Source organism: Camelina sativa, chromosome 8 (genome assembly GCF_000633955.1).
Source record: "Camelina sativa cultivar DH55 chromosome 8, Cs, whole genome shotgun sequence".
Lineage (NCBI taxonomy): Eukaryota > Viridiplantae > Streptophyta > Magnoliopsida > Brassicales > Brassicaceae > Camelina > Camelina sativa.
This window is the reverse complement of record NC_025692.1, coordinates 25801384-25822473: the sequence shown is the minus strand read 5'-3', so window position 1 is coordinate 25822473 and position 21090 is coordinate 25801384. Positions and strand designations below refer to the sequence as shown.

Genomic DNA, 21090 nt, shown 5'->3' with positions numbered 1-21090 from the left:
ATACAAGAAACTACAAATGTCGTTCAGAAGAAACCTGATCTTGACAAAACAATGAACTACAAAGACCATCTCTCTTTTGGTCAGCCAAGCAATGATACTAACTGGCAAAAAAAAGGACCGACCAATCCTTTCAGTAGCTATGAGCAGAGTACGATTCGGCAGTCACATGTGCTAGACATAGAGGATTTTGGAATGCAAGGTGAAGGCCTTGGTTATTCGTGGCTGTCCATTTCACCAAGAGTTGACAGAGGAAAGAACAGAAATGTACCTCGCAGATTTTTCAGACAAGGTGGAAGTGTTCCAAGAGAATATTCAGGTCAGATCACACCATCAACGCCTCATGAATTACCAGGAATGGGATTTTCTGCTTCCGCAAGCACCCACGAAGTGCACCAGGGGGATGCCCAACATCAACCACATGAGATGAATAAAGCATCCCATTTACAGAAAACATTTATGGAGCTGCTCAACTCTTCTGAAGAATGTCTTACAAGACAGTCTAGTAGCACACAGAACATCACAGATGGCTGTCTACCGAGGGATAGAACTCCTAAAGACGTGGTTGAATCAAATTCCATAAATAAAGAGCAGACGACAGTTGAATACAACGAGACGAATGCCACTATTGTGCGAGAGATGAAAGGGACTCTTGCTGATGGGAAAAAACCTACAAGTCAGTGGGATAGTCTCAGAAAAGATGTGGATGGGAATGAAGGGAGAAAGGAACGAAGCAAAGACAGTTTGGATTCCATAGACTATGAAGCAATAAGACGTGCTAGTATCAGTGAAATCTCCGAGGCTATTAAGGAAAGAGGAATGAATAACATGTTGGCGGTACGAATTAAGGTAAATCTACTGATTTCAGTTGAGGGCCTCTTAGTTTCTTTCAGAAGGCTTGAACATCAGTTAATTATGTAGCTATATCTACAACATTGAAGGATTTTCTTGAGCGGATAGTTAAAGATCACGGTGGTGTCGACCTTGAATGGTTGAGAGATGTTCCTCCTGACAAAGCCAAGTCGGTAACCACATTTTTAATGACTGCATGATCGATACTCAACAGTTACGTCAGACTGAGTATTAAAAAAAGTTGCTCATGATTATTTTACAGGGACTATCTCTTGAGCATAAGAGGCCTGGGTTTAAAAAGTGTCGAATGCGTGCGACTCTTGACACTCCACAATCTTGCTTTCCCTGTGAGTCATACTATTCCATTATCTACTAATAGCTTAGGATAACTCCGGCTAACTAAGCTGGGAATTGTATAAATATGAAGGTTGACACGAATGTTGGAAGGATAGCCGTTAGGCTGGGATGGGTGCCTCTACAACCTTTACCTGAATCACTTCAGTTACACCTCCTAGAGCTGTAAGTTTCTTTGTTTTTGTCATCTAAACAACTAATTGTTTTTTTTGTTTGCAAATCCTAACCGTTCAGTGTTTTTACAGATACCCAGTGCTCGAGTCCATCCAAAAATTTCTTTGGCCAAGACTCTGCAAACTCGATCAACGAACACTGTATGCTCATAAACTCTACCAAATCAACCAGTATTTCTACGGTAGAATTCTATTGTTTTGAGTGAAATTAATTTACGTATTTTTTTTCTTATTTAGGTATGAATTACACTACCAGCTGATTACGTTCGGAAAGGTATTTGTTCTCATCTATCATATCGTAAATTCAAGCATTGTACAAAGAAGAGTATGTGTCTAAATCATGTGAACGCGTATCAGGTTTTCTGCACAAAGAGTAGGCCAAATTGTAATGCATGTCCAATGAGAGGAGAATGCAGACATTTTGCCAGTGCTTATGCTAGGTAAGCAAGCTTTCATGCACTTTTAGGATTTTGGGTAAATAACTAAAAATAGGCTCAGTTTCATGATAGCAAGCTGAAAATAATATTACGAGAACAACACAAAGATCAACGTCAAAATCATGATTCCTATACACTATCAATTTAGCATGAGCTCTAGTGATCCATACATAAACACCATAATGCCTATGCCAAAGTAGGATTTCAAATATGAGATTTGATGACTGATGCCATTGTAACAGTGCAAGACTTGCTTTGCCGGCACCAGACGAGAGGAGCTTAACCAGTTCAACTCTTCCAGTCCCTCCCGAGTCCTTTACTCCTACAGCCATCCCGATGATGAAACTACCTCCTCCGCTGGAGAAGTCCCTAACTAGGGGAGCACCATCAAATAGAGGAAACTGTGAACCAATAATCGAAGAGCCATCCTCGCCCGAGCAAGAATGCACTGAGATAATAGAGAGTGACACTGAAGATGCTTACTACAATGAGGACCCTGACGAGATCCCAACAATAAAACTCAACATTGAACAGTTCGGCATGACCTTACGGGAACACATGGAAAGAAACATGGAGCTCCAAGACGGTGACATGGCCAAGGCTTTGGTTGCTTTAAATCCAACCAATACTTCTATTCCAACTCCCAAACTAAAGAACATAAGCCGTCTCAGGACAGAGCACCAAGTGTAAGTTGATATCTTCTCCTATATCTTATCTTTCATATAAATTTTGGATGTTTCTAGCATGTGGGTCAGCCAGAGTTTTGGCAATTTTTTATTTCCACTAACCGGCCCGAGCTGGCTCTTTGACTTGTATGCCACCCTGCATTCAACACAGTAATAAGAGATAAGCAAGCAAAAGGGATATAGATAAATGCCTATGATAGAATGACTTCAACTGTAAAGCTGTAAGCCAGGTGTAGTATATATAGACAAGGTAACTGATAAATGTGTGGTCTGTTTGCAGGTACGAGCTCCCGGATTCACATCCTCTCCTCAATGGTGTAAGTCAAATTTTTATTCTCTTTATACTCGAGCTGTTTCATTTAAACAATACTGTATAAAAATTCTCATTTGATGAAAACAGATGGATAAAAGAGAACCAGATGATCCAAGTCCTTATCTTTTAGCTATTTGGACACCAGGTGAGGATAAAACTGCAATGTTTCTTTCCTGTGTTGTCAGTATTCGAAGAACGTAAAGCTAGAACTAATAAGCATTTGAAATAGAGTTGGTTAAAGATTAAATTTCGAGGCTGTAAATGAAAGCTAGAACGTAGAAATGGTGGATTTTATATGTATATTGGTTTTTGAGATCAGGTTAACTAATGTAGTTGTTTGGTTTGCCAGGTGAAACGGCGAATTCGGCTCAACCACCTGAACAGAAGTGTAAAGGGAAAGCTTCTGGCAAAATGTGCTTTGATGAGACTTGTCTAGAGTGTAACAGTGTGAGGGAAGCGAACTCACAGACAGTTAGAGGAACTCTTCTGGTGAGATTGTCTAGATCATTTGTATTGTTTATGAGAAAGGAAACGTGAGATACAAGCAACTAATATCGTTTTTCCTGTTACCCACAGATACCTTGTCGAACTGCTATGAGAGGAAGGTTTCCGCTCAACGGGACTTACTTTCAAGTTAACGAGGTTAGTTGTAATAAAACTCAAACAGACAGGTGAAACATTTTCTTCTATTTTGCTTTAGTTCTTTATCCCCTTTGCCATTTTTTACCTTGCAGTTATTTGCAGACCATGATTCGAGTCTCAAACCCATTGATGTTCCTAGAGATTGGATATGGAAGCTACCTAGAAGGACTGTTTACTTCGGAACGTCAGTAACATCAATATTCAGAGGTAAAAAACATTCTTAATAGATTGAGTTGGTCAAATGTCCAAAACAAAACCAAATATTTTGGAAAGATTCAGCTTCTCCATGTCCGAAGGATCTTAGAATGTTTTGTGGAATTTACGCAGGTCTTTCAACGGAGCAGATACAATACTGCTTTTGGAAAGGTACACAATGAATTCTTACTCAGAGAAATCCGGAATTACTTAGGACCAATATTGTTCTGTTCTGTGATTGAAAATTGATGAACATCTAACAATTTCTGATTGCAGGATTTGTATGTGTCCGTGGATTCGAAAAGAAGACAAGAGCACCACGTCCGTTGATGGCAAGGTTGCATTTTCCAGCGAGTAAATTGAAGAACAACAAGACCTAAAGATCAGTGGAATAAGGAATACGCATTATTAATTCTCTGCTCCCCTCTAAATAAAAAGACAAGCAAAAAGGCCTATTTAGACATTAAAAAAAAAAACAAACAAACAGGAAGCCAATTTTTTCTTCTTTCTAATTTCATTCATAGAGCAGAAGAGAGAAACAAAAGAAAATAGCAAGCAGAGGAGTTTTTTTTTTAAGTTATTTGTTTTCTCTGTAACAACAAATGGGTCTCTCTGGTTGTCACTAGCGTGGCAGATCCAATGCCTATGCACACTTCGGCAACAAGAGTTTTTAGCGTCTTTCAAACCAGCTGTTAATTGCGGCCTTGAGTAATTAATTTTTTTTTTTGAATCATCATTATTATTCATAGAAAAAAAATAAAGAGTTGAACCATAAAAATTTTGAATAATGTATCTGGCATTCATATAGAGTTAATGACAAAATGATCCACAGATCCGCAATCGATCTAATTTGACAAGGGAATGAGATCGAAGACTAAAAACTAAACAGTTTTTTCCTCTCCATAGTGATTGTTCTTCTACCTTTTTATTCAGACAAGAAGGAGAAACAAATACCATTAACATTGGAACAAAAAGCTTCACGAAACTTATATGATTCTTCTTAATAGGAAACAAAAAAACCTACACGCGTGAACATGACATGAATGGGTAATGATAATTACTAATTAGTCAATTCCCTCGATGGTTCCGAAGATTAATTAGGACCATATGGGCTTTTAATCCAGGCCAGAAATAAATTGACCGCCCCAATAATGATTTTACTTTTTTTTTTTTAAATTATAAATACCCCTCTTCAGACCTAATTTAACCCCTAAAAGTAAAACTGTAAGATATCTTTTTCAAGGTTTATCTTATCGCCCTTCTCAACTTCTCCAACCATGAACGAATACGCCTTCGAGGTAACCATCTTCTTCTTCTTTCCCTTATGGGTTTTCTTCTGATTCACTCTATAACCCCTAGCGCGCGTGTCTCTCAATTAATGATTTCTTCACAAGTAATTTTTCTGATTATATCTTTTGTACTTTTTAGGATCGGAAACTGCAGAGCCTATAATCAGGTAATTTTATAAATTGAATTGATATTCGTGTTTCCCTTTTTATATTTGGTATGTGTAAGATGGATGCATATGTTCTCGTAACGTTGATGATTATAAACGTACGGTATTATCAAATAAATTGCAGGGACGTTGGTAGGATTATTGTTTCGGGATATGACACTAGCTATAGCCTTCCTCTTGAAGTTGCCAAGAGTGCGTTGGAAAAGTATTTCTCTTCATGTGGAGAGATCACGGATGTGTCCTTTGACGACTGGTTCGTAGTTTCTTCTTCCTCTAGTCTGATCGATGATCAGTTCAAGTTAAATGCATAACTTAAATAATGTTTTTTTTTTGCATGCAGTTCTGCTTATGTATATTTTGTGGGAGAAGGCGCAGTCGATAAGGCCTTGCAACTTAATGATAGTGAATTGGATGGATGGAAGCTCACTGTTCAGCCTTTTCCGTTTCCCAATGCAAAAGAGTAAAACCACTGCATTTTTTATTATTTGGAGATTTTTAATTTGTATCTTTCTTTACATATTAACATGATGTGAATTTTTGATCATCTCGTGCCTCTTATTTATTGCAGTAAGATTATCGTAAGTGTTGAAGGATTTGACACTTGCCTTAGTCAAATTGATCTCGAGAGCGCTTTAACTCCTCTGTTCTCTCCATATGGAATGATCGAAATCCTCTTGATTAACGAGGGGTTTGTTTCTTTTGCGGCTTCTCTTCCTCTCCATTTTTTTCCCATTAAGTTATCCAATTCTCCTCTTAACTAAAATACTACTTTGTCTATTTTGTTGTTGATTTTTACAGCTCTGCTTTAGCTGCTATTTACGGAAAAAACATTGCAGATAAGGCGTCTGAACTAAATGGGTTCTACATGGGAGAACGCAAATTAGCTGTTCGTTGGCTTTCTGTACCGAGAATACATTCTGTTCACTCACTCCCCTTCCGCAAGGGGCCAACTATTGCTCTCCTAGGTACGTACTACATTAATTTGTTGATTTCTTGATAACAAAGTAATACTTTTGTGGTTTATTATTTTTAGATTCCGATAGCTCTACCAGTGATGCAAAGGTTTCCTCGGGCCGGACGGAGATTGGCCCGCACTTCGGTGTACTAGCTAAAGCTTTACGTCTATCTGGTGGAGGTCATGTTCACGTAAACTTGAAGGAGATAATGTAGCCATTCCACAAAGCAGGTAACTGATCATTGAATACTTTTTATTTTAAACATTGAATAATCGAAAGTATTCATGTCATCATTGGGAAATATTACTAGTAGATTTATGATTGGCATTTGGCATGATTAGGTCACAATTAAAGATTGCTTATATTATGATTGTACAATGCTTCTCTCAAACCTTTTCCCATCTTAATATTTTTTCTTTTTGTATTATTGCTGAAGTGAAAGCTCCAAGACCCCAGAACAACCTCCTGAGAAGAAAAGGAGCTCAAACGAGGAACAGCAAACACCTGTCCGAGATGAGCTCTTTGTTGTAGATATACACATGGGCGACCCCAACGGCAAGGAGGCTAGTGTTGGAAAATGGGTATGCGCATTTAGGTCCTAATATGCATACATGATTACTGCAATGACATAGAAATTATTCAACAAGGTGGTAGTAATGTGGGTATTTTAATAAATTGACATTGTATAGGAAGGGAACAAACTTATGGCACCTAAGAGCTAGCACCAAAGAATCATATTGGATATGGAATTGAACAAACCAAATGTCTATAAGAGACCTAGTTAATTATAGCACCGGAACTATTATGTTGTGGTGAATACTAGACAATATCGTCTTTGTGGGATTGGGTCTATCAAAGTTTGTGAGTTTCTCACCTGCTCATTCTATTGTCTCTGAGTGCAGGTTTCTGTCCATCTTACTGGAATTCTTAAGAAGAATGGGCAGGTTTTCTATTCCAGTGTTGGAAAACCACCTGTTGAGTTTTGTCTAGGTTGTTATTTTGACTAGATGCGAAAATGGAGGCCTCATATATATAATCAGTCGGTTGTTGCTTGGATGCTTATGTTCTTGTCCTTGTTAATTACATGCAGGTGAGAAACATGTCATTAAAGGATTGGATGTTGGCATTACTGGTAACCTAGCTAATCTCTTACTCGCTTTGTTGTATTCACTATATTTTTTCCAAATGTTGCCATCATATATATATATATATATATATATATGTTGTTTTGATCTCCTCTTTTGTGTAAATTATTTCAAAGGCATGCGTGTTGGTGGCAAAAGAAAGCTTACGATTCCTCCAGAAATGGGGTAAAATAATTAAAAGCCTTTTGCAAATCATTTTGCTATATCTTGTTTTATGTTTTATTTTTAATGAGAGATTATAATATTGTTTGGCTCACAGGTATGGTGCGGAAGGTACTTCTAAGAATATTCCTCCTCACGCTTGGCTGGTGTTTGAAGTCGAACTGGCTGGTGTTTGAAGTCGAACTGATTGGTGCTGCTCGTTCTCTCCATGACATGAAAGTGTAATGATATTTAATGTCGATTCCCTCGACGGTTCGAAAGATTAGGACCATATGTGCTTAGGCCAGGCCAGAAATAAATTGACCGCCCAATAATGATTTTTTTAAAAAAAATTATAAATACCCTCTTCTGACCTAATTTAACCCCTAAAAGTAAAACTGTAAAGATATCTTTTTCAAGAGTTATCGCCCTTCTCAACTTCTCCAACCATGAACGAATTCCCCTTCGAGGTAACCTTCTTCTTCTTCTTTCCCTTATGGATTTTCTTCTGATTCACTCTCTATAACCCCCCTAGCGTGTCTCTCAATTAATGATATCTTCACAAGTAATTTTTCTGATTAGATCTTTTGTACTTTTTGGGTAAGAAATTGCAGCCTAAAATCAGGTAATTTATAAATTGAATTGATATTTGTATTTCCCTTTTTGTTTTTTGGTATTTGTAAGATGTGGGATGCATGTGTTCTCGTAACGTTGATGATATATACGTATGGTATTCTTTTGTATCTTTTAATATCCAGGTGAATTGATATAACATCTATTTGTTGCAGTAAGGTTCTGGTAAGAGTTGAAGGACTTGACACTTCCCTTAGTAAGATTGATATCGAGAACACTCTGAATAATCTGTGGTCTTCATATGGAGAGGTCGTTATCATCAACATTTACAACGTCGAGGGGTTTGTAATCGTGACTTCTTCCTCTCATTTTCCCCAATCGTTCAAGTTATCAAATTCTCTAACTAAAGACTTGTCTCTTTGTTGCTTTTTTACAGCTATGCTGTAGCTGCTATTTACGGAAAAAACATTGCAGATAAGGCGCATGAACTTAATGGGATCGACATGGGAAGACGCAAATTAGCTGATTGTGTGCTTTCTGTACCGAGAATACGCACTGTCCACGGACTCCGCCGCTACCTGCCACCTCGTGCTCTCCCACGTACTACTACATTATTACTTTGTTCTTGATTCTTGATTTCTTGATTTCTTGATAACAAAGTAAAACTTTTGTGGTTTATTTTTAGATTCCGATAGCTCTACCAGTGATGAAGACTTTCCATCACAATGCAGGTAATTGACTGAATATATTTTTTAAAAAAATTGAGTAATCGGAAGTATTCATTTCTCTGAGTGTACAATGGTTCTTCCAAACCTTTTCCCATCTTATATTTTTCTTTTGGTATTATTGCAGAAGTGAAAGCTCCAAGACCCCAGATAAACCTGCTTAGAAGAGGTCTAGGGAGGAACACTCTACATTAGAGAGTAAAGCCGTGCCTAGTAGTGTTGATCAGCAAACAGCTGACCGAGATGAGCTCTTTGTTGACGATTTACGCATGGGCGACCCCAACGGCAAGAAAGCTGGTCCTGGAAACTGGGTATGCGCATTTAGGTCCTAACTTGCATACATAATATCACCACATGATTACTGCATTGACATATAGGTTGAGAGGAATGTGGGTATTTAAAGAATTGACATTGTATTGGAAAAGAATTGAAGAAACAAAATGTCTAATAAGAGACCTAATAAATTATAGCACAAGACTTTTATGTTGTGGTGAATACTAGACAATATCGTCTTTGTGGAATTGGGTCTATCAAAGTTTGTGTGTATCTTTCCAAATATATGTTTGAGCTCATTCTACATTGTCTCTGAGTGCAGGTTATTGTCCATGTCACTGCAATGACATATAATTAAACATATAATATATGTTTGAGCTCATTATATTGTCTCTGAGTGCAGGTTTTTGTCCATGTCACTGCAAGCCTTAAGGAGAATGGGAAGGTTTTCTGTTCCACTGATGGAGAACCACCTGCTAAGATTCGTCTAGGTTGGTATTGTGACTAGATGCGAAAATAAGGGCTTCATATATATAATATACATTCAGTGGGTGTTTTTTGTTTTTTTTTATAACTGTTAATTATATTACCAAAATGGAACTTGAGGTTTACAAGAGTTTAATTAGAAACTATAGCCCAAAAAAAAAAAACTATAGGTTACAAGTTATATAATTAGATCGAACTACTAGCCGGATCAAATTCGTGGTAAAACATGGGAGAGCCATTTGGATAGCAGTCCCTTGCAATGGTTAGAGTGCTGGTGAGCAAGCAGTATGTCCCGAATTGTTCTGTCAAGGACCCGAAATAAGACAGCAGGGGAGGTGATAGGGCCGCCGTGGCAGCGAGAGTTTCTTTCTTTCCAAATCAGATAGACCGTAGCTTGGGTGACTAACTTCTTCAGCGTAGAAGGGAGGGCTTTGGAGTGAACGAGGAGCCAGTGGATCATCGTTTGCCTGTCCACAAACATGAGCTGCGTAAGTCCCAGTCTGGGCAGAACCAAATGCCAGACCTGTAGAGAATAACTACAGTGGAGAAACAGATGGTCTCGAGTCTCTACTCCATTAGAGCAAAGATTACAAACTGGATCAATATTGGTTCCCCACCTGGTCATTCGCGATTTAACAGGGAGCCTGTTCAGGTTAGCAACCCAGAACGTGAAGCTGTGTTTGGGTATTCCACGCTTAAACCAAACCGCTTTATACCAGGCTTTGATTAGATCTGAGGGACGCAGAGCTTCCCATGTAATCTTCGTGTTAAAGGAATCCTTGCTGCTTCCCACTGGTCCCCAAGAGTATAAGTCCGGGCCTGACGCAGCAGAAGGAGGTTCCATCGAAGAGAGAACAATTCTGACTGTATGAAGCAGATGGTGTCTGGTCCTGGCAGATGGGAGTCTCCAACCAAAAGAACCAGTACCTTGAGCTACAGTAGCATCTCTAGGGATACCCATTAGTCTCGGTCCATCCTCGCCGACAAAGTCAATCAAAGGACCTAGCTGACTCTAGTTATCAAACCAGTAGCTTATTGTTGTCCCATCTCCCACTTTGCATCCAAGAAGAGCTTTTACCTGAGGCTTCAAGGAAATAAGAGATTTCCACATCCAAGTAGCACCCTGACCAATCTCTATGGTCCAATAGTTACCACTCTTTACCATATGTGCCTTCATCCAAGTTACCCACAGAGATCCACTATTCGTGAAAAGAAGCCAGATCAACTTCAGATTTAGCTGAAGTTTCTAAGCCCGAGCCCTCCCTCCTTTTTAGGTAGACAAACCGTTTTCCAAGCAACTTTAGCTGAGGTCCGCTTCTGTTCCAATGATGGAAGAAAACCTGCTAAGTTTCGTCTAGGTTGGTATTTTGACTAGATGCGAAAATAGGGGCTTCATATATGTAATATATATATATATATATATATATATATATTCAGTGGGTGTTACTTGGATGCTTATTATGTGTTTGTCGTTGTTAATTACATGCAGGTCATAGACATGTCATTGAAGGAGTGGATGTTGGCGTTAATGGTAACCTAGCTAATCTCTTACTGGTTTTGTATTCACTATGTATTTTCAAATGGTGCCATCATGTTGTTTTGATCTCTTCTTTTTTTTTTTTTGTGAATTATTTCAAAGGCATGCGTGTTGGTGGCAAAAGAAAGCTTACAATTCCTCCAGCAATGGGGTAAAATAGTTAAAAAGCCTTTGCAAATGTCTTTTTAATGTGATGTTTTATTTTAACATTTTTAATGAGATGATAATATTGTCTGGCTCACAGGTTTGGTGCGGAAGGTCTTGGCGACATGATTCCTCCTGACGCATGGGTGGTGTATGATGTCGAACTGATTAGTGTTAATGAATAAAAAAGATTGAAATGAATCCATGCATGCATGATGAGGTTTTTTTAGGTGTGATCTAGCTTTCTTGTATTGTGAGTTTTCTTGCTTTATTGTATGTATTTCGTGGACTTGCTGACCTATTTACTTTTTGATTACAAAAAAAAAAACGAAACTGGAATCTATCAAATTGGTTTTTTTATTTTTATTTTTATTCTAGACACAAGAACATGAAAATTGTTGCTTTTTAGTCAATTCCCAACGGTTCGAAAGATTTGGACCATATGGGCTTAGTCCATGCCAGAACTAAATTTATGGCCCAATCGCTTGTTTTGAAAGATATATGAGAATTGATAGCCCAATCCAGTGGTGGTGTTTGATGTCAAACTGATTATTGTTAAATAAAAACTTCCTTGGAAACCTAATGAAAATGAAAAGAAAGAAACAAAATTGATTTGAGAACTAATGAATGAAGTTCATTGGACAAAATTGATTTCAGAACTAACGAATGACGTTTAATGGGCTATTACATTGCTTAGATATATATTTTTTCAAATATTTTGGACTTATTTTTCTTTATATCGTTTTAAATTTTAATATATTTTCTTCTATAATATATTTTGATTTGTTTTACAACATTTTTAGTATTGTATGAGAGATTGAAAAAAACTGTCAAGATCATGGTGTGCCAATACAATCTTTCCCGTTTGGCAGACCATAGTGTGCGACAATCTTGTCTACCTAACAAAAAAAAAATGAATATCAATTATCATAGTTTATCAATTATCATAATTAATGATAAACTCATAGTCAATCAAAACCATTATCACTGCAATTGGGTGTCCATTCATAGCTCGAGTTTCAACAAATTTCCATTGGCCATTCATAGCTTGAGTTTCAACAAATTTCCATTGGGGTTAATCTGTACACATTTTAAAAACTTATAATTAATTATTTAAAATATTTATACAAAAATGTTGTAGACTCGACCAACACATTACTAGATGATCTTAGTGTAATAATGAGCCTTAAGAAGAGTATGAGCATCAATAAATATAACAAAAACAGAATGCTAACCAAAAAGAAAAACAAAGTCATCAAATGACCAAAGTATTGTTTTTAATCTTAAGACTCTTCTACGGTTTTAAGGCTTTGATTCGTATCGTAAGTTACTATTAAGAACGAAATTGTTTTATAATATTACAAAAATTCAAAATTTATGTTTTGATTGAAATATAAATTAGATATACTTTTCATATGATAATCCATCATATGGTAATTCATCAAACAAAATCAAACAAAAAACCGAACAAAAAAAACATAAATAAAACCGAACAAGCAAAAAATAAATAAATAATAATAATCCATCGAACAAAATCAAAAAAAAAAATCAGCAGAGACAATTATATTTTCTTTGGAAGTGTAGTTTTTGAACCAGACAACCGTGACTGCGATCGGACTCCCATTCATAGCAAATTCTTCAAGCAAAGTGTCCCAATCGTCACTACCATAACTGGACATAAGTCTCATCCACGATAATTTGTAAGTGTTCCCCTACCATTCACATTAAGAAAGTTAGTACCATTCACATTCACATGTAGAAAGTTAGTGGCAATTCAACAAAAATAAATTATTCAAATTACCTTCGTAGATCTGATACCACAACATACAAGAGCACGCCTAACTTCATATATACAACATACATCGTACATCAGGTCCCTTGTTGTAAGTTCAATAAGATCATTGACAAACAGGTACTCATCCATAGCCATTTCCCTTTTAATCTTCAAAAGAGCTTCAAACTGCCTAATTAAGGCATAAGCCCAACAGTTAAAACGGTTTTGGATATTTTTGGATTCGATTTCTAATATTTCATTTCGCATTAGATTATCATGCTATAAATTAATTTTCAGTTTTAATTAGATATTTTTTTATTAGCCACATAAATTGGATATTTTTTTGAAAATTAATAACATATTGGAGACTATCTATCTTTCTTATAAATGGGAACATCTTTTTTTTTTTTTTTTTCAGTTTTTGATAAAAAAAATTGGAGATTAGAATATGCTGATGGATTAAAAACATAAGATAAATTATGGTAGGAGCAAAAAGTTGTTAGCACCAGTTAACTAAACTCACATACTCATGTTTAGCATGTGCCCAACACAAACACACTTGTACCTTTTCAGCCTCACGAACGGCCAAGTAGGTGAGAGAGAGAAAGAGACTCACAGTCATTTACCTTTTTGCCCTTTTGTTTTATTCTCTCGTCGTAGTATCTGAACCAACGATCGTCCGCCACGTAGATACTCTCTGGTGCACCAAGCCGCAGAGTAGCATTTCCAAACCATGAGCTCACTTTGAATATATCCATGATGCCATCCCGGTTCACGTAATTATCAGAGTAAAAGTTCGATTTTCATTTCGCATCATTAGATTCTTATCCACGCTCCTCTCATCTTGAACGTAAACAACACGCGTGCTTCATCAACCGTTAGATCCACCATCGACGGTGGATTAAATTCATCTCAACAGTAAAGCGGTGCGTTTCACGCGATTCTCATGTTGAGCCGCCGCACGTGTCATGCACGTGACAGCGCACGTTAGCATTGACCACTGTCTTTCTTCTCTCTGGAGTAGTTTGTTTTTAACACACGCCCTGATTCGATTTCTCTCTCACCCACCCAAAAAGCCACCCACTCTCTCCTCTCTCTCTCTCTCTCTCTCTCTCAAGCGATGTCATCGTCGTCGACGTTTCGAGCTCCGGCGGGAGCCGCTACCGTCTTTTCGACGGATCAGAAGATTAGACTCGGTAGACTCGACGCTTTGAGATCCTCTCATTCCGTTTTCTTAGGAAGATATGGACGCCGCGGCGTTTCTTCTCCTCCATCCGCTTCTTCGCCTATCCAAGCCGTCTCCACGGTGAGTGTCGATATCTGATTTATAGTATTCGTAAGAAATTTTCCATTTATGGTTAGATGCTTTTTGAATCGCCTTTGGTTCTGTTCTTAACATGGTTCTGATTACAGTTTTTAGTGTAAATGATTTGTGGGAATATGAGAGATTGATGCAGCTGTAATAGTGAGAAAGATTCTGTGTTGCTTGCTCATGTTTGATTTACGTTTTTATTCAGCCTGCGAAGACTGAGACTGCGACCAAGCGGAGCAAAGTCGAAATTATCAAGGAGAAGAGTAACTTCATAAGGTATCCTCTAAACGAGGAGCTTTTAACAGAGGCTCCAAACGTAAACGAGTCTGCCGTGCAGCTCATCAAATTCCACGGTAGCTACCAACAGTACAACAGAGAAGAACGTGGTGGAAGATCTTACTCCTTCATGCTTCGTACCAAGAATCCATCTGGCAAAGTCCCTAACCAGCTCTACTTGACTATGGATGACTTAGCCGATGAGTTTGGTATTGGTACTCTTCGTTTGACCACCAGGCAGACGTTTCAGCTCCACGGTGTTCTGAAGCAGAATCTTAAGACAGTGATGAGCTCGATTATTAAAAACATGGGTAGCACTCTTGGTGCCTGTGGTGATCTGAACAGAAATGTTCTTGCTCCCGCTGCGCCTTATGTGAAGAAAGACTATCTCTTTGCACAGGAAACAGCTGACAACATTGCTGCTCTTCTTTCTCCTCAATCAGGGTTCTATTATGATATGTGGGTTGATGGTGAGCAGTTCATGACTGCTGAGTCTCCTGAGGTTGTGAAGGCTCGTAATGATAACTCCCATGGAACTAACTTTGTCGACTCTCCTGAGCCCATTTATGGCACACAGTTCTTGCCTAGGAAGTTCAAGGTCGCTGTAACTGTGCCTACGGATAACTCCGTCGACCTCCTTACCAATGACATTGGTGTTGTTGTCGTTTCAGATGAAAATGGGGAACCACAAGGTTTCAATATTTATGTAAGTTGACATTCTTTAGACTAAATGTGCTATTATTTATATCTAGTTTAATGCTTGTTTGTTGCCTTTTCTCGCAGTATTCCTTTTCTGGATTATTTATTGGTTATAAACTGTTGATGATCATGTCTCATCTTGTAGGTTGGTGGGGGTATGGGAAGAACACACAGAATGGAGTCTACTTTTGCCCGCCTGGCAGAACCAATAGGTTATGTTCCAAAGGAGGATATCTTGTATGCTGTGAAGGCCATTGTAGTCACACAGCGAGAACACGGGAGAAGAGATGATCGTAAATACAGCAGAATGAAATATTTGATCAGCTCCTGGGGAATTGAGAAGTTCAGAGATGTAGTCGAGCAATATTATGGTAAAAAGTTTGAGCCTTCCCGTAATCTTCCAGAGTGGGAATTCAAGAGTTACTTGGGATGGCATGAACAGGTTTTTGTTACTAAAAAATTATTGAAAATTGTGTCACTCTCAGATTTTCTCTAGTGGCTTAAACAATAATGTCTTATTTTTTAATCATGAACTTTGTAGGGAGATGGTGCTTGGTTTTGTGGGCTTCACGTAGACAGTGGTCGTGTTGGAGGTATTATGAAGAAGACACTGAGAGAAGTAATAGAAAAATACAAAATTGATGTCCGCATCACACCAAACCAAAATATTGTACTGTGTGATATAAAGACCGAATGGAAGCGTCCCATCACCACAGTGCTTGCACAGGCTGGCTTGTTGGTAAGCAGCATTATTTGCAATAATTTATGCTAATCTGATAGCGCTATTGTGTCATAAGCTGAGTAAATTACTGCTTTCTTGTGCAGCAACCTGAGTTTGTCGACCCATTAAACCAAACCGCAATGGCTTGTCCAGCTTTTCCTTTGTGCCCTCTTGCAATAACCGAGGCAGAGCGCGGGATTCCCAGCATTCTAAAGCGAGTGAGGGCAATGTTTGAGAAGGTAAGATCACACTGTTCAGATAACTTACACTGATCTAACCTTTTGTCATCAACAGCCATTTGATCTTGATTTGCAAAACTCCTTCCGTGGATCAGGTTGGTCTGGAGTACGATGAGTCTGTTGTGATAAGAGTAACCGGTTGTCCTAACGGCTGTGCAAGACCGTACATGGCTGAGCTCGGTCTAGTTGGAGATGGTCCCAACAGCTATCAGGTATTGGTTTGAATACTAGTTAGACAATGTAGTAATCTAGCAGGGTCATATCCTGAGTTGTTGTGGGTTCCGCAGGTTTGGCTTGGAGGAACACCGAACCAGATGGCGATAGCTAGAAGCTTCATGGATAAGGTCAAGGTTCACGACTTAGAGAAAGTCTTTGAGCCATTGTTTTATCACTGGAAACACGAGAGGCAAACCAAAGAATCATTCGGAGAGTACACAACCCGCATGGTAAGGATCATAACTTTTGAGACTTGAAAGTTTATATTATTTGAATACGAAGAAGAAACAAATGGCTTTGTTTTTTGTATGATAAAATTGCAGGGATTCGAGAAACTGAAGGAGCTAATAGATACATATAAAGGAGTTTCTCAATAAGCGCACAGAGATCACCCTTGGTTTTATAAATTTATGTGATGTCTCTGTCTGAACTGTTGTTACTCTTCGGTAACCTCTGATGAAGAGAACTTGTTTTTAGTTTGATTTTGTACCTTCTTTCTTTGTGGATTGCTTGGTCTTTTTGATCGGGATAAATAAGGTATTACTGTATTATTATTAAATAAGCCTTCTTTTGGCTCTGGATATCATTTGATTTTCTCCAATTGCTCTTTTTCTTTTTTTTGTTTTTCTCTGTTTATTTTTGTAAATACCTTATTCTGAAAACCTTTTTAAAACTTAATAATTAAAAATCTGGAGAAATTGAGACACCATTGTTATGTTTTTATTGTTTTTTTTGTGGACAACACCATCGTTATTATTCAAAGAAAGCTAAGAACAAAAAATGTCAACTGTTTAAACATTATTGACAAAAAAAAATGTCCACAACTATTTAAACAGTATTGACAAAATAAAATGTCCACAACTATCATAAAAGCATACAATATTCTTATCAGGAGAGAACAATCTATTAGAAAAATTATGAAAACTTATGTAATATTCAAAACTTATATAAGAATTTTTAAGTAACAAAATAAACATGTGATCGTTTAAGTAAATGTAGATATTTTTGACCTTTATTGCAATTGTTCATCTTTTTTGCTAGTAACTGGTAATAATATATTAATAGGCGACATGTAGACAAAAAGAGTAGAGTTGAGGGACATAACTGGAAAACATATTTCACACCGATTAAATTGGTCCTAAAAACCTAAGCGGCTTAAACCCTAATTGAATCACCCTCTTCTTCTCTTTCTCTCTCTCTCGACGCCGACGACAGCAACCATGGGTGCCAAGGCGAAGAAAGCTCTAAAGAAGAACATGAAGAAGATATCTGCTTCGGCTGCTTCTTCTCAGCTACCTCTTCCCCAGACCCCGACCCCGAAACCGTCGGCTGATTTTTTGGTATTTTAGCTTTCTCTTATTTCGATTTCGTTCCAGACTATTTTTAGGGTTTTTTTTTTACTTTGAATTGAATTGTTTGTGTTTTTGTCGATAGCCACTAGAAGGAGGTCCAGCTAGAAAAGCTCCAGTGACCACCACACCTCTTGAGACTAAAGCCACTGTGCTATACATCGGTCGAATCCCTCATGGTTTCTATGAGACTGAGATTAAAGGTACGAAATTTACACCCTTTATTACGCCTTTTGTGTCACAGACTTGTTTAGGTGTTCGATAATCTGATTCTGCTCTCTCTCTTGGTTGGTTATAGCTTTCTTCTCGCAGTTTGGGACAGTTAAGAAAGTTAGAGTCGCCAGAAACAAAAAGGTTTATACATTGATTTGATGCTTTTACTTGTTTACTCTAGTTTGAGACTATGTGCTGTTCTTTGTCTCACCAATTTTGTTGTTTTAACAGACTGGGAAGTCGAAGCATTTTGGGTTTATACAGTTCGAGGACCCTGAGGTATATAATACTTGAAAAATCTGTTGTAAAATTGGTGAAACCAACCCTTATGTTCTTTTATCTACGTCCACCCAGCTTCAATTCTTAAACTTTATGATTCCGTTCTCTGCAGGTGGCGGAGATCGCAGCGGGTGCAATGAATAATTATTTGTTGATGGAGCACATGCTTAAAGTTAATGTCATTCCACCAGAGCATGTTAAACCCAATCTGTGAGTGACTTTAAATCGACTTTGTTTTGTCAAGTTAATTGGCATATCCAGTTGTGTAGGTTAGGTAAAATAGCTCTTTTTCTAATGCTATCTCGTCTAGTTTGATGCAAGCTTTCAAGGACAATGTCCGCAGGTCTTACTGTAACTGGTTTATCTGGATGGTTATGGTTTCTAGAGTGAGATTTTATGACATTTGGCTGTTAGGATATAGGATGTGAAATAAAGTAAAGAGAAAAGAGTGTTTAAAGAGTCTTTCTTGCATGAGATGGTTTACTTATGAGTCATGAAATTAGGTTAAGAATCATGTGCATTAGTTGGGTTTCCAAATTTAATCCTCTTTCGTCATAATGTTAAATCCATCTTGAGAAGGTAGGGTGTGCGAGTCTCTCTAGTGTTTCAACGAGAGAAAATTCAAGTACTGTCTGGAGAATTGTTCTTTTCGAGTAGTTGTGGATCTTAATGTATCTTCGTCTTGAATGTTGTAGGTGGAAAGGGTTTAAGTGTAACTACAGACCAGTGGACTGGGTTCAGATTGAGCGTAAACAACACAACAAGGTCATCTTTTTCACTTTTCTTGTGATCAATTTGCCAATTTATGGAGCAAGTGACTTAAAACTTTGATTTCTGTCGTTTTTGTATTCAGGAAAGGACATTGGAAGAGCATAGGAAAATGTTGCAGAAGGTAGTGAAAAAGGATCAGAAAAGGAGAAAGAGAATCGAAGCTGCTGGAATACAATATGAATGCCCTGAGCTTGTAAGTTTCCAGTTACACAATTCTACTTTCTTTACATTACGTATTGAACACTGAACTAATGGTTGCATATTCTTTTGTGTCACTGCTTCAGGTTGGAGACACCCAGCCAGTACCGAAGAGGATCAAGTTTAGCGAAGACTAGAGAAGCAGCCGAAGCTGAACAAGACTTTTTCGATAAGCTATTTTTTGGATAGGATTCAGTTCTGTTGTACTTTTTGTCATTAAATCATAAACTAAACTTTAAAGTTTGCAATGAAAATTCCTATTTGAATGGATCTCAAATTCTTCGTATAGCATCAAGAAACTTTTCCGAGACAGCAGGTGTAAGATTCTCTCTTGTAAACCCACTCTTGAGACCTCTAGGTGAAACGGTTGCGATGAGAACAAAGTTCTCTCCATTTCCAACATCAATCTCATACAACTCAGTGAAGACGTGTCTAAATTTGTCTTGAAGTTCTTGGTAGAACGCCTTGTTTGGAGGAATGACATTGATAACGAAAACCCCTGAAGGAACAAGAAGTGTTCTTGCAGCTAACAAAACATCTTGAGCCACAAACTCAACCGGTGGAGCAGTCATGCCATGAATTGGATCAGTAGAATCGAGATCAACCATCAAAGCATCAAATTTGGCATCACCACAGCTAGAAGAACATCTCTTCAAGAACTCAATACCATCTTCAACGTGAACACAAGCAGAACTTTCCTCTAAACCAAAGTATTGCCTCGCAATCCTCAAGACTTCAGGATCTATCTCTACGCCTGTAACCTCAAAACCTAATTGTATCCTTAAGAAACTAAGCAATCCACCACCTCCAACTCCAATACACAATGCCTTTGGTCTAGATTTGAGCTTATCACTCTGAGAATCATCAATCAAAGAAAGACTTGCAACCATTGGTACCAAGTAAGGATGCACTAGTTCCGTGAGATCAAGATTGAACTCTGTTCCGGTTAACGACGGAGAACAATTCGAAGAACTTGCAGGGATGATTCTGACATCAGATTGGACTAGATTAGGCATCCTCTTAAACCTCAATCTCCTCCTGAATTCTCTAACTCCATCATCGATCTCAATCTCTACATCCTCAATCAGCATTTCACCAACGAAAGGTCCAACGGATCTCTCCAGCTCAACACTAGAAACAACGTTATCATCGTAAATCAAGAAAGGAACGTCATCGATTTCGTCTCGCGTTAGGGTTTTAGGTGACAGAGCTACCACAAAAGGTTTCATTGTCATCTCGAGTCTCTTAGATTCGTCGTCGTCTTCACCGGTCGGTCGGTGGTAAACCGCCGGAAATCCAGAGCCATCGTCGGGATCATCGCCGATCAAGAACAAACGAGAGATGTCTGGGAGATTAAGGAGGAGCTGTAGATGGCCGGACTCAGTGGAGAAGATCCAATCGGATTCTCGGTGCTTGGGGACGAGTATGGCGGCGACGGCTCGGGGAGAAGATGAAGACTCGGTTGAGTGAACAGGCGAGTCGAGGACGGCGACTCGGAGGAGATGAAACGGAGGAGAATTAGGGTTAGGGATTGTGAAAGAGACGAAACGAGAAGGAGAGATGTTCTCGAAGATTCTCACATCCAGCGCCATTTTCTGATTTTTGATTTTTCAGTTTTTTCTTTTCACCAATCTCTCTCCCCGTCTTTATTGGGATTTTGCTGCTTTACAGTAAACCAGACTTAACCAAACCAGAACAAATCAAACCAGAATAAACCGATCATGTGACTTGCACGTGACTTAACTCTTTAACTTTTCAATTTTGTTTTCAGGACTCTCATCTTCTCTCACTTGTCATGATGGGCTTCAAGCTTCATCAATAACAATCATCATCATCTCCCAGGCCTCTCAGATTCTCTCAACTCCTTCTTTGTGGATTCTTCACAAATGTAGATGCAGGTGTGTTGTTATTGACGTCATTGGAGTAGCAGAAGAGAGGCTTAAAGTCATCTTCTTTCA

The 21090-nt window shown here is 38.3% G+C and overlaps 6 protein-coding genes across 7 annotated transcripts in view; 5 read left to right on the top strand and 1 right to left on the bottom strand.

Moving 5' to 3' along the window:
* The window catches only part of LOC104708662 (transcriptional activator DEMETER-like), a 15443-nt gene extending 11098 nt beyond the window's left edge, over nt 1–4345 (top strand). For both annotated transcript variants that reach the window (XM_010425261.1, XM_019228971.1), the window contains exons 8-22: nt 317–846; nt 939–1018; nt 1112–1196; nt 1277–1368; nt 1449–1517; nt 1614–1650; nt 1734–1816; nt 2056–2499; nt 2780–2816; nt 2900–2957; nt 3162–3301; nt 3389–3454; nt 3547–3661; nt 3782–3820; nt 3926–4345. In XM_010425261.1, coding sequence (XP_010423563.1) covers nt 317–846; nt 939–1018; nt 1112–1196; nt 1277–1368; nt 1449–1517; nt 1614–1650; nt 1734–1816; nt 2056–2499; nt 2780–2816; nt 2900–2957; nt 3162–3301; nt 3389–3454; nt 3547–3661; nt 3782–3820; nt 3926–4029 — 1979 coding nt within the window. In that variant the 3' untranslated portion in view covers nt 4030–4345. The remainder of the gene's footprint in view (nt 1–316; nt 847–938; nt 1019–1111; nt 1197–1276; nt 1369–1448; nt 1518–1613; nt 1651–1733; nt 1817–2055; nt 2500–2779; nt 2817–2899; nt 2958–3161; nt 3302–3388; nt 3455–3546; nt 3662–3781; nt 3821–3925) is intronic.
* On the top strand, nt 4693–8229 carry LOC104709943. The gene is made up of 13 exons (XM_010426478.2): nt 4693–4696; nt 4879–4947; nt 5078–5105; nt 5230–5358; nt 5446–5565; nt 5674–5793; nt 5904–6070; nt 6139–6291; nt 6498–6642; nt 6964–7051; nt 7152–7193; nt 7323–7371; nt 7466–8229. The coding sequence occupies exons 1-8, from the start codon at nt 4693–4695 to the stop codon at nt 6273–6275; spliced, it is 774 nt and encodes a 257-aa protein (XP_010424780.1). The 3' UTR covers nt 6276–6291; nt 6498–6642; nt 6964–7051; nt 7152–7193; nt 7323–7371; nt 7466–8229.
* Nucleotides 8822–11416, top strand: LOC104708661 (peptidyl-prolyl cis-trans isomerase FKBP15-3-like). The gene is made up of 5 exons (XM_010425258.2): nt 8822–8956; nt 9322–9409; nt 10894–10935; nt 11044–11092; nt 11186–11416. The coding sequence occupies exons 1-5, from the start codon at nt 8915–8917 to the stop codon at nt 11268–11270; spliced, it is 306 nt and encodes a 101-aa protein (XP_010423560.1). The 5' UTR covers nt 8822–8914; the 3' UTR covers nt 11271–11416.
* LOC104708660 (assimilatory sulfite reductase (ferredoxin), chloroplastic) lies at nt 13899–16935 on the top strand. Its single transcript, XM_010425257.2, has 8 exons — nt 13899–14165; nt 14377–15153; nt 15292–15588; nt 15688–15885; nt 15972–16106; nt 16202–16318; nt 16394–16552; nt 16646–16935. Exons 1-8 carry the CDS (start codon nt 13980–13982, stop codon nt 16697–16699), a joined length of 1923 nt encoding a protein of 640 aa, XP_010423559.1. The 5' UTR covers nt 13899–13979; the 3' UTR covers nt 16700–16935.
* On the top strand, nt 17437–19402 carry LOC104708658 (MKI67 FHA domain-interacting nucleolar phosphoprotein-like). Its single transcript, XM_010425255.2, has 8 exons — nt 17437–17662; nt 17757–17874; nt 17970–18025; nt 18116–18163; nt 18276–18373; nt 18859–18928; nt 19017–19127; nt 19219–19402. The coding sequence occupies exons 1-8, from the start codon at nt 17543–17545 to the stop codon at nt 19267–19269; spliced, it is 672 nt and encodes a 223-aa protein (XP_010423557.1). The 5' UTR covers nt 17437–17542; the 3' UTR covers nt 19270–19402.
* Nucleotides 19357–21089, bottom strand: LOC104708659 (methyltransferase-like protein 13). The gene has a single exon (XM_010425256.2). It carries the CDS (start codon nt 20722–20724, stop codon nt 19405–19407), a length of 1320 nt encoding a protein of 439 aa, XP_010423558.1. The 5' UTR covers nt 20725–21089; the 3' UTR covers nt 19357–19404.